This window comes from Penaeus chinensis, chromosome 38, assembly GCF_019202785.1.
Source record: "Penaeus chinensis breed Huanghai No. 1 chromosome 38, ASM1920278v2, whole genome shotgun sequence".
Taxonomy (NCBI): domain Eukaryota; kingdom Metazoa; phylum Arthropoda; class Malacostraca; order Decapoda; family Penaeidae; genus Penaeus; species Penaeus chinensis.
Genome location: NC_061856.1, coordinates 6,446,392 through 6,458,461, shown reverse-complemented (window position 1 = coordinate 6,458,461; position 12,070 = coordinate 6,446,392). Strand labels below are relative to the sequence as shown.

Below are 12,070 nucleotides of genomic sequence, written 5' to 3'. Positions count from 1 at the left end.
TTAGACCCAATGTCTAACAGTTACAGGGATGATGAAAGGTTAACCACAGCCAATAGCCATTGTAGGGGAACTCACGGACCAGTGTGAGTGCAAATGGTGCCATGACTGCTTGACCCTAGCCTCCCGAAGGAGACTAGCCCGTCTTGCTGGAATAAGGGACCAAAGAAGCGTGTTGCTAGCCGCAGGGCACACTCATGCACGGAATTGCTCTACCTCCAGGACTCCTGTCTCCACAGCATACAAGGCTGCCAAACACGGCAAACACGTGGGTAGGTGCCCTTCTACCTAAAAGACGGGCATCATTGTTTGGAACCCGGTTCCGAATTCTGGAATGAGGGGAGTCTGCAGCCCAATGAGAGAGCCGAGAGGTGTTCGTGTCAGCCAGTCTCTCGACTCTGCAGTGAGTCGAGAGAAGCACTTGCTGCTGAGAATACAAGGACACAGCTGTGAACCTGATGTGACCCAAACTGGGACGTATACAGAACTTCATGCAACATTCACTGTTAAATAAAAGAACTGTAAAGAAATGCTCATGCTTATAATAAAGACCATTATAGTGGATATTATTTTGCAAATATCTTCACTGACAACTACTATTAGCCATTGGAAATATATGAAAAAGCATGGAAGCACTGCAGTGTTTTCTTCCAGGTTAATCTTATTCATTAAAATGTGTGGTACATTTTTTAAAATAGAGCAATTGGCACTGGTTCTGGCAACTTAAAAACAATCACAATAACAAACCATCTGTGACATTCAATTTAAAATAAATCTTTGCCCAAAATGTCGCCTGTAAACAAATATCAGTTTTCACCAAAATTGTCAGTGTAAACCATGGCATGTTGAGCAGGCAAGGTATGCATCACATTTCACTGTCTGTAAATGCTATTTGTAAGATTTTCTCATCTGATTTGATGACAGAATCTATAAATTGATAATTACCTAATTGCTTAATGGTTCGTTTATGAGGCCTTGTATGTGGTCCGGAATAGACGCTCTAATTACATGGAGTTATTCCATAAAATTATGTGAAGATTCGCTGTGGGTATTTAATCAGAAAATTCCGACAGTCTGCCAAGCACATTTCAGGTCGATGTTCATGTGTTTCAACAGATTCTATAAACCAAAACATCAATCCTTATATTCAGAGACACTTAGGATGCCTTAGGTGGCATCTCGCGACCTTCAGCAATTCACTTTGAGCTGTCTCGCCCCCGTCAGCCACCGTTGGCCGACGTTGGCTCTCCGTCTGAGGTGTCCCAAATGTCTGAATATGAGCATACATCTCATGTATTTGATATTTTCTAACCCCTGGCGATAAGGCTCGGCAAATCTTAATACCAACCTCGTCACTGATTTTCCCTTTTAATGAGCATGTTTAGGATAAGATGAGCTATGTTTTTGAGTTTGATCTATTATATATTGATAAAGGCTACTTAGTAATATAACATTGGATTTAGTAAATCTGAGAGGTAATTGGAATGACATTAACTTTTGTCAAGGAAGAAATAAAAAAATGAATAGATTGAATTTTATTTACAAGCTACTCCATCAACTTTGCTTCTCAATCATATGTCCTTGTGTGTCACATTCACATCTAAGGGTTAGAGAATGGCGGTCATTAATAACACAGGAAATGCAGCCGCAAGGCCTGTAAATCACTTAAAATGAACAATCATATCATTTTACATACCTTCTCAAGTGTATTTTCCTGTGATTCATGCTGAACATTTTCTTCATCTGCGAAACTGCTATGGAATTCCAGCCTCACTCCGGAATGTCGACAGATGATGCACTGTCTTCCTGTGTGGTGCTGATTCGCCTTTTGTTCCTTTCTGGCAGGGATCAGCTGGTACACTCCACTTTCGTGTAACCGTCTACGGACAGTTTCAGGGCTTACATTTAACTGGAGCGTTTTCCTTAACCTTGTGGCATTTGTATATGGGTTTTCTTCGACCGCTCGTATGATGGCCTCGTCTTCCTCCCGCGAGGTTACACGGGGTCGTGGTCTTCTATCTGTATGAAGGTTGACATAAGTAACTGTCAAGTATAACAGAGATGAAACTTATTTACATCTTTGCCCAAAGTTTATACAATAGCTTAACTTACGTAAACTATTAAGTAATCCAGTTTCCTGATGCCGCTTGATCCACTTGTTGACAGTTGTTGCTGATATGGCCATGCGACTAGCTATTGCTCGAATGGATAGGCCTTCATCTCGGAGAGCAATGATTTGGGCTCGTTTCACAATCCTCCTCTGTTCTTGAACAATGGTAGAATGTTAGTGTTAATTCGAACAGGTTACAGAACACCTGTCTGCTTATGAACTACTTAGGTTCCTAGTACATTATTTGACCGATATCGCTAATATGTAAATACCGTGAAAATATCTGTATTCCTGATGTGTTCATCCCGTAAACTTTTTTTTCTTCTTTTTTTGTTTAAGTGCATCAAAAAGTAATATAAATATATATAAATATATATATAAATGAATAAATTAAAGTTTTTAAAATATATATTTTGTGTGTACTGATGCGCAGCAATGAAAATTCCAAATGGTGACTTTGGTAGCAACACAGCAAACCACGTTGATCCCAAGCGGGTTATTGTGGTAGAAATATGGCCGACCACACGCATTCCAAGTAAGCTCTTGTGGTTCTCCTCCATCGAGCTCATTAGACAGTAGTATTTCATAGATAATAAGGAAAATACATTGTTTTTATTTAGTACACAGTTTATTGTAAAAACAATTTTGCAAATGGCACACAGTATTTCCTTAGTGAAAAAAAAAAAAAAAATACAATTTTGCTTCTCAGGAACAAAAATGTCTCTTTAAAGGCAATGAAGCAAATACAAAGGTACTCACACATCTATTGAGACCTATGAATAGAGTCCTTTTTAGAACAGTCTTTGCAAGTCAGTCGCATAGTGACATGCTAGATAAGATGCAGATTGGTACAATCAAGAAGTTACTCCACACTAGGCACACTAGCATTTTGGTGACACTTAGGAAGTTGAAGTGACACTCAGGTGAGGGAGGTCCTTGTGACTTTGATTGGAGTTACACTCCAGGCCTTGCGGGTGCTGGATACATCTGGATGAAACTTCAGTGGCATTGCAGGTACTTCCAAGGATATACAATCACGCTCGCATTATAGATACAGAGGTCAATGATGTATCTAAACAGTTTCATGTAATACCTAAGATAATTGTCATGCATCCGTTCTTTCCTTGTACTTCTTCACAGCATATTATAGCGAGACTTGGTGGTTTTGTCATATTAATACCTTAATACCTACACATGTTGAAATCAGTGTGAACACCTCATTATAGTTCCAGCGGGGTGTGAGAGAGGGGTGGCCAATACAGTTTTCCCTTACAGTTCCTACATATCTGCAGCCATATGCAGACCTTTGAAGCTCTACCAGGGACAAGGGACAGGGAAATATTTGTCAGCCTACACAGCTGAATTCTTTGGATCCTTCTGAATTTTTACCAAAACTGTGACGATCTTTTCAGTGGATTTTATCTCCCTTTCTTCACCATCTAAATGTACATGATGGGCTCAAAGGCTGAATCACCTTGGTACATAAAGATATCGTATATAATTCTCTCAACATCATCAACCTCCTTTGCTGGCATTTCTTTAGGAATCACCTTACCTGAAAAATGGTATACAAATAAAATATCATAATCCAATAAATCACCTTCACAAGCATTTGTGCACAAACACACATCCCCAGGTATAAGGTAGCAAGTTTAATATCTCGAAATAAAAGTATCATCTCTTTGACAGAATATTAAAGATCCAAGTGATGTACTCACCACTTGTGCTTGCCGCTGGGGCTAGAATTTCATTAACACACAGTCGATCATAGCTGCTATGTCAAAGCTCTTGTCCACAACAGCATCGTCTGTGTTAAACTCCACAACACTATCCATTCCACTGAGTGAAGCAATCCATCGTGGGAGCCGACTTCCCACGATGGTAAAAAAAAAATAATAATAATAATAAAATAATAATAATAATAATAATAATAATAATAATAAATAAATAAATAAAAAATCCTCGTATCTAACTGAAGACAAAAATCCACAATGTCTATTATGACTATTTTGGCCATTGTCATATTTTGCAATTACAAAACTATGGCAAATTAAGTAATGGAAGCTTTGCAGTCCCTGGAAGGCAGAAACCTCGGGAAAAAACAGTAAAAATCAGCAATGAAAATTTACTCTTTCATACGAGTTCACACACACACACAGAAATACTTAAGAACTGTCAAGATCCAAAGTTCTGAACTTATAGCCCTCGCACCGGTCTGCACGAAGGGCTACATCTAGTAGGAGGGTTGGGAAGGGTATACGAGTAGGATTCGCGGTGATGGTCTCACCCATTTGCTCAAGAGAGCGAATCGTATCGTATGATTTTTTTACTCCAGAGATATCATATGAGTAATAACGTGAAACTATGGGCAACAACTCGAAACAAACTGTTAATTTCGCATCCACTTGAACCCCCAGCCGTCCCAAACCTCAAATTGCTAGGAATATTCCTGGGCAGCCCTTGGGCACTTTGGAATTTACTTTCTTTTCAGATGTCAACAACTAATAATAGTAAGAGTAATAATAAAGATTACGATAAAATTATTATCGTAAGTGCGGTTTAGTAATATCAATGAAACTTTTTTTTAATGCACAGTAAATGGTAACTTGCTTTAGATTTTCTCGTCAGTCATAACTTGTCATTTCAAACCTTTTTTCCTATACACACAAGAGAATATTGTAAGTTAAGGTTGCCAATGGTAGTGAAAAAATATAACTTCCCTATTATCTCTGGTACATGAAAATCGAGTAGTACGGTGAAAGGAAATTAGCAGAAATAAAACATACTAAACAACGTTAAATTTATTTTACACATACAAAAGTGTTTGCATTATAAATCAATTGAACAAGTAATCTCAAACAGCAGATTAATATTTGTATTATCTACATCAGTCTAAAATACATTAATAGTTAATCCTCAAAGTTTCGATCCTGGACAGGTTTTTGTGCTGCGTTTATCACTTCAGTCGTCAGCTGAATCGTGACGTGGCTTCTCGACCCCTTCACACGTCCAGAAAGATGGCATCATTTTAGACTTCCGTTTAATCAATTCTCCTTTGGAAAAATAGCCTCTCTGCATCGGCGTTCGATGCCGGCAGGTCAAGAACACCAAGAGCAAAAATTGGCATACCTAATTATAGAGGTTGAAACATCTTTTCTATTCGTCAGTTCCAAGAGGACTTTGTAAAACTCTTCAGTATGGTTAAGTGTGGTGGAATGTCATTGTCGAGTAAACGTCTTCATTCTCTTGTTAAAAAATTATATTAGATCTAGGAGCTTGGTTGTTATACTTCGGTGTATGGTTATAGAAATGTCTACAAACTATAGCATACCTTTGTATGTGCATTTACCAGTTGCCTCATCAATAATTAAAGAAATTTAATTATTTTGGAGTTCTTTTATTATAATTGCATGCGATAGATTATAAATTTTTTGGTTTCCTTTGCTTTATGTTTTTAAGTGCCATGCTTTGGATGATTTTGGAATCTGGCACAGCATCTTTCAATATATTTTTAAAATGCTCAAAACTGTTTAGTGATATCTTATGCTCTTCAAAGTATGAAAAAAATTTAACTTCTGCCCTTGTTGTCATGTCATATTTACTAACTGCTGAGGTATTTGTACTTGATGAAAGGGAAGCATAAAATGGAATCATATTAGTGCAGTGAATACGAGATGTTTTGTGTCGCTTGATGGCGGAGATCTCGGCACTGAGATGATACCCACACGCTTCACAAAACGCTTTCTGGTGATTGCCGTCCACCTTCTTCAACCAGCCCTTGAAGTTGCTGTCTTCCAGCCAGGCATCTCTGAAGGCGCGCTTGGCAGGCATCTATGGAAGAGAACTCTAACTTTTTTAGATTTTTTTTTTTCTCCAGTACAACAATCAACTTATATCCAGAGGGAAAGCAATCTGTTACTCAATGGGAAAGGAACCATGACTGAACATAGTCCAATAGGAACAAGAATATGGAGAAACTTAATATTGTATTTGAATGTGCTAAATGATATCAGAACATTGCGGTGCAGATGTGTATAAAAATGACTGTATGTAAAAGTAAGGCGATTTTATGCAAATTAATTATATTTCAACAGTCTCTAAAGTATCTTAATTAATTCTAGTTAACCATAAATTGTAAAAGGAAAATGTAATCTAGTCTCTCTAAACCACGACGACAAACATAAGTTCTCATGACTTCTTTGCACGTTTATGAGAAGTTGGATTCCCTCCCACACCTCTTAATTGGTAGTTGCTTTAATCATAATAAGCCTTTAACACTATTCAGTCGCTTAATCTATAGTCATTAAGTCAAGGTACTAACGTGGTGGCAGATTCATACGATACGATGCGCTGTGATAACATTTTGTGAGCTAATGGGTGAGACCCTCACCCCTTGCCCCCCTCCCACTTCGTACACCCTTCCCCGCCCACCGTGTGTGTGTGTTTGTGTGTGTGTGTGTGTGTGTGTGTGTGTGTGTGTGTGTGTGTGTGTGTGTGTGTGTGTGTGTGTGTGTGTGTGTGTGCGCTTGTGCGCTTGCCAATGAGTGTGTGCGAGTGCGAATGCGTGTGCGAGTGTGTACATGTGCAAGTGAGTGTGCATGTGCGTGTGTCTGTATGTGTGTACATATATACAGGGGATCGCCATTATTCTTCTTTTCACTCTTTCGTCCCTGGCATTTTGAGGATGCACCGTGACTCGCGTTCCACTCTTTCGAAAGTTTATGGTATAAGCACATATCCGTAAACACACATCAGAAAAGAAAATAAACAACAACACAGTGAAGTTAAATAATAACAAAAGAGAACATGAATTCCAAAATTTGAAAAGATATGTATGTATATGTGTGTGTATGTGTATGTGTATGTGTATGTGTATGCGTGTGTGTGTGTGTGTGTGTGTGTGTGTGTGTGTGTGTGTGTGTGTGTGTGTGTGTGTGTGTGTGTGTGTGTGTGCGTGCGTGTGTGTGTGTGTGCGCGTGTGCGTGTGCGTGTGCGTGTGCGTGTGCGTGTGTGTGTGTGTGTGTGTGTGTGTGTGTGTGTGTGTGTGTGTGTGTGTGTGTGTGTGTGTGTAAACATATATATGAGGGGGCTTCAAAAAGTTAATGGAAAAAGAGCAGTATGACAAAACGGTTTTTGTTACAATGTTCATTTTCTAACATATGATCCATTAAGGTCAGTACACTTCTGCAAACATTGATACCAGCCTTTAAGACTATCTGAGTAAAACTGAGGGTCGTGTGATCTGAACCAAGTCAGAGCAGCTCTTTTTACATCTTCAACCGATGGAAAATTGGTACCTTTTAATTATTTAAGTTTGGAAACAAAAAGAAGTCGGGGGGGGGGGGGGGGGCTAAACTGGGTCTGTAAGGTGGATGTTGCAGAGCGGGTGCATTGTTATGGTGGAAGAGAACACATTGATGTAGCTTTCCAGGGCATTTTTTTTTTTTTTTTTTTTACATTTTTCTAGAAAACGCATTCATAATAAGCAGTGCAATTGTTTTCTTGCTCTTTTCTTGCTTGCTTCGAGGAAGTCAACCAGCAAAATCTAATCTGCATCCCATAAGACAGTAGCCATGATCTTTCCTCTTGAACACTCAGATTTTGCTCTGATTGATCCACGTCCACCTCTGGACAGCCACTGCTTTGATCGAATTTTGTCCTCGGGATCATACTGACAGAGTCCTCATCCCACTTGTTAAAAATTTCCACTGAAAGATCTACCCTTGTTTGCTACTGATCTGGGCTCAATAGCCTAGGGACCCATCGAACGGAAAGCTTGCTTACATATCCATATGCATATGCATATATATATATATATATATATATATATATATATATATATATATATATATATATATGCATATGCATATATATATATATGCATATATATATATATATATGCATATATATATATGCATATATATACATATATATATATATATATATATATATATATATATATATGCATATATATATATATATATATATATATATATATGCATATATATATACATTTGTATATATGCATATATATGCATATATATGCATATATATACACATATATACATATAGATTTACATGTATGTATGTATGTATGTATGTATGTATGTATGTATGTATGTATGTATATATATGTGTATATATATGTGTATATAAATTATATATATATATATATATATATATATATATATATATATATATATAATGGTTAAAAGCAAAATAAATGTACTAGACACCATAGGTCACGTAGCACTATAAGAAGGAATAGTAAAGAGTTGTGAAGGGCGATTGACTTAGTGGATAGTTGCTAGACGTCAGCTATCTAGATTGATATTGAAAAGGTTAAAGTTGGGCAAAGGGGTTGATGAGTGAATGGGTTAAGGTCTGGTTAGGTAAAAGGGGTCAGATCAAGTGAAGGATATGTATGCATCTGAGGAAGGAGAATAGGTTGTCAAAGCAGAAAGTGTGAGATAAAAGTCTCTTGAAGGCAGATAATGGATGGATTATAAGAAGAAACCTGACGAAGGTCAGGTTTGTGAGAATGGGAACCGCGAATATTTAAAGGCAAGAGAGCTATACTTTAGTTGATCTATGAGTGATAACGGTTATAGTGCGCGATGTAGAATGTGGAGGGGGAGGAGCTAGGGTGTGAGATAAGGAATGAGAGGGGAGAGATGGTGTTGTATCAGGATGGGTTGTGTTGGGAGGGAGTAGGAGGAAGGGGTGTAGGGGGAATATGAGTAGAAAGAGGATGGATATCAGCAGTCATTTTGATTGTGGGGGGAGCGGGAGTTGTGGAATTTGAGGGTGGATGAGGGGTTTGGGTGTCAGTTTGGGACTCAAGTAGTTACAAGAGTTTCTGTAAAGGAATTGGTTGGGGAGTTTTGTGAGACAAAGGTTTTCTTATGATAGGAGGAAGAGGAGACTGGTTTATAATGCTATAGCTTGGTTTTCAGATGTTACTGTGACAAGACGGGAATGATCGGGTCGGCTACGGAAAGAGACTTTGCCTACTTGTTTTTGGAGACATTGCTGGAAGAGAGGAGTGTTGTCAGAGTAGGGAGCTGGGGAGGGATCACGAAAAATCGGTCCCATTTTGGCTGGGCTAAATAGAGTATTTAAAATATTTGCAGAGATGGGGGTAGTAGAAGGAAGGACATGTGGAAGAAGGAGTAGTGTTGAGGGAGGTAGTATTATGAAGAGGTGGACAATAAGGCTGTAAACTAGTAATAAGGGAGGAAAGGGTAGTTGATGAAAAAGGTTGTGGGGGTAGAGGTGATGAAGTTGAGAATGTTAGGAGAGTAGGAATGTCTCCTGGAGATTGAGTGTTAACTTGGGTGGAAGATGTACTAGCAGGGATTGAGGAGGGGGTAGTAGCTGCTGTGTTCGGAGCCGTGGTCAAAGGAGAGCTTGGGGTCAGGGAATCGGGGGAGTTTGAATTGGTGGCGCTATTTGATGGGGCAAGCCTCACTGCCCCTAATGAGGGTATAACATCCTCATTACTGGCAATGGTAAGCCTGGAGTATGTTGAGGAGAGAAACAGTCCACCTCTCAGGGTCCCCTTGAGAGGTAGGGAATAGACAACTAAAACAGGGGAATACCGTCCCCATGGTACCTCAGGCCATTTAGGACTGGCAAAAAATCAGTCTTTCATCCTTTAAGCATGGTTCTCACTGCTTAGGGAGTGTGCACAGAGAAAGCAGGTTTACCCATGCCCAGAATTAAACCATATAAACACGCGTAGGTATGAAAAGAGGAAGCAGGTTCGAGTGTGTCAGCGCCTATAGCCTGCTTCAACCTGCTTTCCTGTTTGCTCTGATCATTCTTGCCTGCTCAACCCGTGCAGGTGGATGCTACTGAATGGAGAGCAGAATGGATGTTGAGCTCCTGATAGCCAAAGTTTATGAGAGACACCTAGTGTGGAATAAATGGAATAAGCACCACGCCAACAGGAATGTGGTTGATAGGCTGTGGGCTGAAATCAGCCAGGAACTGAAGTATGAAGGTAGGCAAATTACTATTATAATTACTATTATAAATAATTTTATTATTATATATATTATTATCATATTCATTACAATTATTATTATTATTATATTATCATTATACTGTGTACATAAGCAGGTATACGCTATGGCTCCCACGTGCTCGCGCGCTGCCACGTGGCGTGCCCACGCGGTGGGGCAAGGGCCGCACCCAAGCAGGGAGGGGCCGGACCCAAGCGACTGGCGGTGGCACCCCCCACGCCACGCACCAGTACTTAAGGCCACGTATGACCCAGGTCACGGAGAGTTCCTGCCCCGCGCTTGTCTGGTCAAGGTCGGCCGCCCGGGAGGTTACGCACCCCCCCCCCCTTAGGCTGACCGCGACACACGCGCACTACGCCTTACCAAGACTTGTCGTGTGATCTCTATCTGTGCTTGGTTACCCTTCAAAATAAAGAGTCAAAGCCACCGTCCCCTTTAACTCCTCCTGCTTTACCATATGTTTAAGGCGTCTAAATAGCCTTTACAATCATGTTATATTATTTGTGTGTGTGTGTGTGTGTGTGTGTGTGTGTGTGTGTGTGTGTGTGTGTGTGTGTGTGTGTGTGTGTTTGTGTGTGTGGTCTGCTGTATATAGTTGCAGCCTAATAAAGAAATATGTTTTGTCGAAAATAGTGCAGTATGTAACAGAGGTCAGTGAAACAAATATTAAACCTTATGAACCATTTTATCTCTAGTTTTTTTTACTGTATACAGTACAGGAGTAATTATGTAAGTTTAGTTGCAAAAACACAGCTACTGAAACTCTGTGATCTTAAACATGGTTTATTGTTTTTGGTCCTTGTATAATAAAGGATACTTCAATAAAATTTAAAGATTTCCCTAACATTCACATCCTCATTTGACGGTCTTCCCCGACAATACCTATGATCATTTTGCTGAAGAGTTGAGACAGCAATCTCAGTTAGGTCATGTTCAACACCCTCTTCATCTATGATTGTGTTATGCAGAACACACATCCATTTTACATTATGATCAAATCAACTTTGGTTTTGACACATTGACAGTAAATGCTATTTGCTGTATAAAATGCCAAAAGCACACTCATCAGACTTTCTACACCTAGATAAATGTTGGTTGAAGGTGGCATCTTCAATAGTCAAATAACGTCCACCATACGGTTTTAGTAGAAAAGGCAAGAGTGGATAGGCTTCATCCCCACAAACACGTACAAGGTTTTGACATCTGTATTTGGTAGGTAAGAAGATTCAGATATTTTTAGTTTTCACTTTGTCAAGACAGTGTACAGCTCCGAGGCCTGGAGCGTACCACCATCACTTTGCTTTCCAAAGCCTCCTACATCAACAGCAATGTAGTGTGCATCTGCAAGACAATGGAAAAAAAAAAATTGTAGTTAAAGTACATTGATCCTGAGTTTTTGGGACACTGAACATGGATATGTTTTCCATCAATCGAACCTAAACAGTTAGGAAAATTCCAGACGCTGTAGAAATCTTCAGCGATCAATTTGAAAGACTCCTTTATTGGGACTGGCATGTGTTCCTCATGTAGTTCTTCCCCAAGTGTGATAACAGTGTATGCAAAAATCTTTCCCACCGTTGTCACTCCAACCCTAAAGGAAAATGCAAGGGCACGAAAGGATAATCCTGTGGCAAGATATCTACAAAAAATATAATAAGCAATGTCAATAAACGATGATGAACATGATAATATAATAATTGCTGTTAGCCTTGGTGTGGCTTGAAAATGTGTTTATATGCATGTGTGTGTGCGCTTTGCCTATAGAGTACAGTAGGATGTCTAGCCAGAATATGTATATACAGTATGCATATTAACATAATACGTATTATTATCAAGCCCTCTTTTTACCACTCCCCAAATCTTTTGCCTTTTCAGAGACACTGGTTAAAAAAAAAAAAAAAAAAAATATATATATATAATATATATATATATATAT

General features: G+C 39.1%; 1 protein-coding gene across 7 annotated transcripts in view; it reads right to left on the bottom strand.

Moving 5' to 3' along the window:
* Positions 1 to 1,524: 1,524 nt before the first annotated feature.
* Positions 1,525 to 12,070, bottom strand: part of LOC125046132 — a 24,319-nt gene continuing 13,773 nt past the window's right edge. For 2 of the 7 annotated variants that reach the window (XR_007116623.1, XM_047643787.1), the window contains one exon: positions 10,905 to 11,475. Coding sequence is in view for 6 of the 7 variants with exons in the window: in XM_047643787.1 (XP_047499743.1) it covers positions 11,449 to 11,475 (27 nt within the window). In the remaining variant the exon portion in view is untranslated. Of the gene's footprint in view, positions 1,598 to 1,625; positions 2,017 to 2,109; positions 2,258 to 4,621; positions 5,939 to 10,904; positions 11,476 to 12,070 lie in introns of those variants that run through there. The other 5 variants (XM_047643784.1, XM_047643783.1, XM_047643786.1 and 2 more) reach the window with 5 other exon arrangements.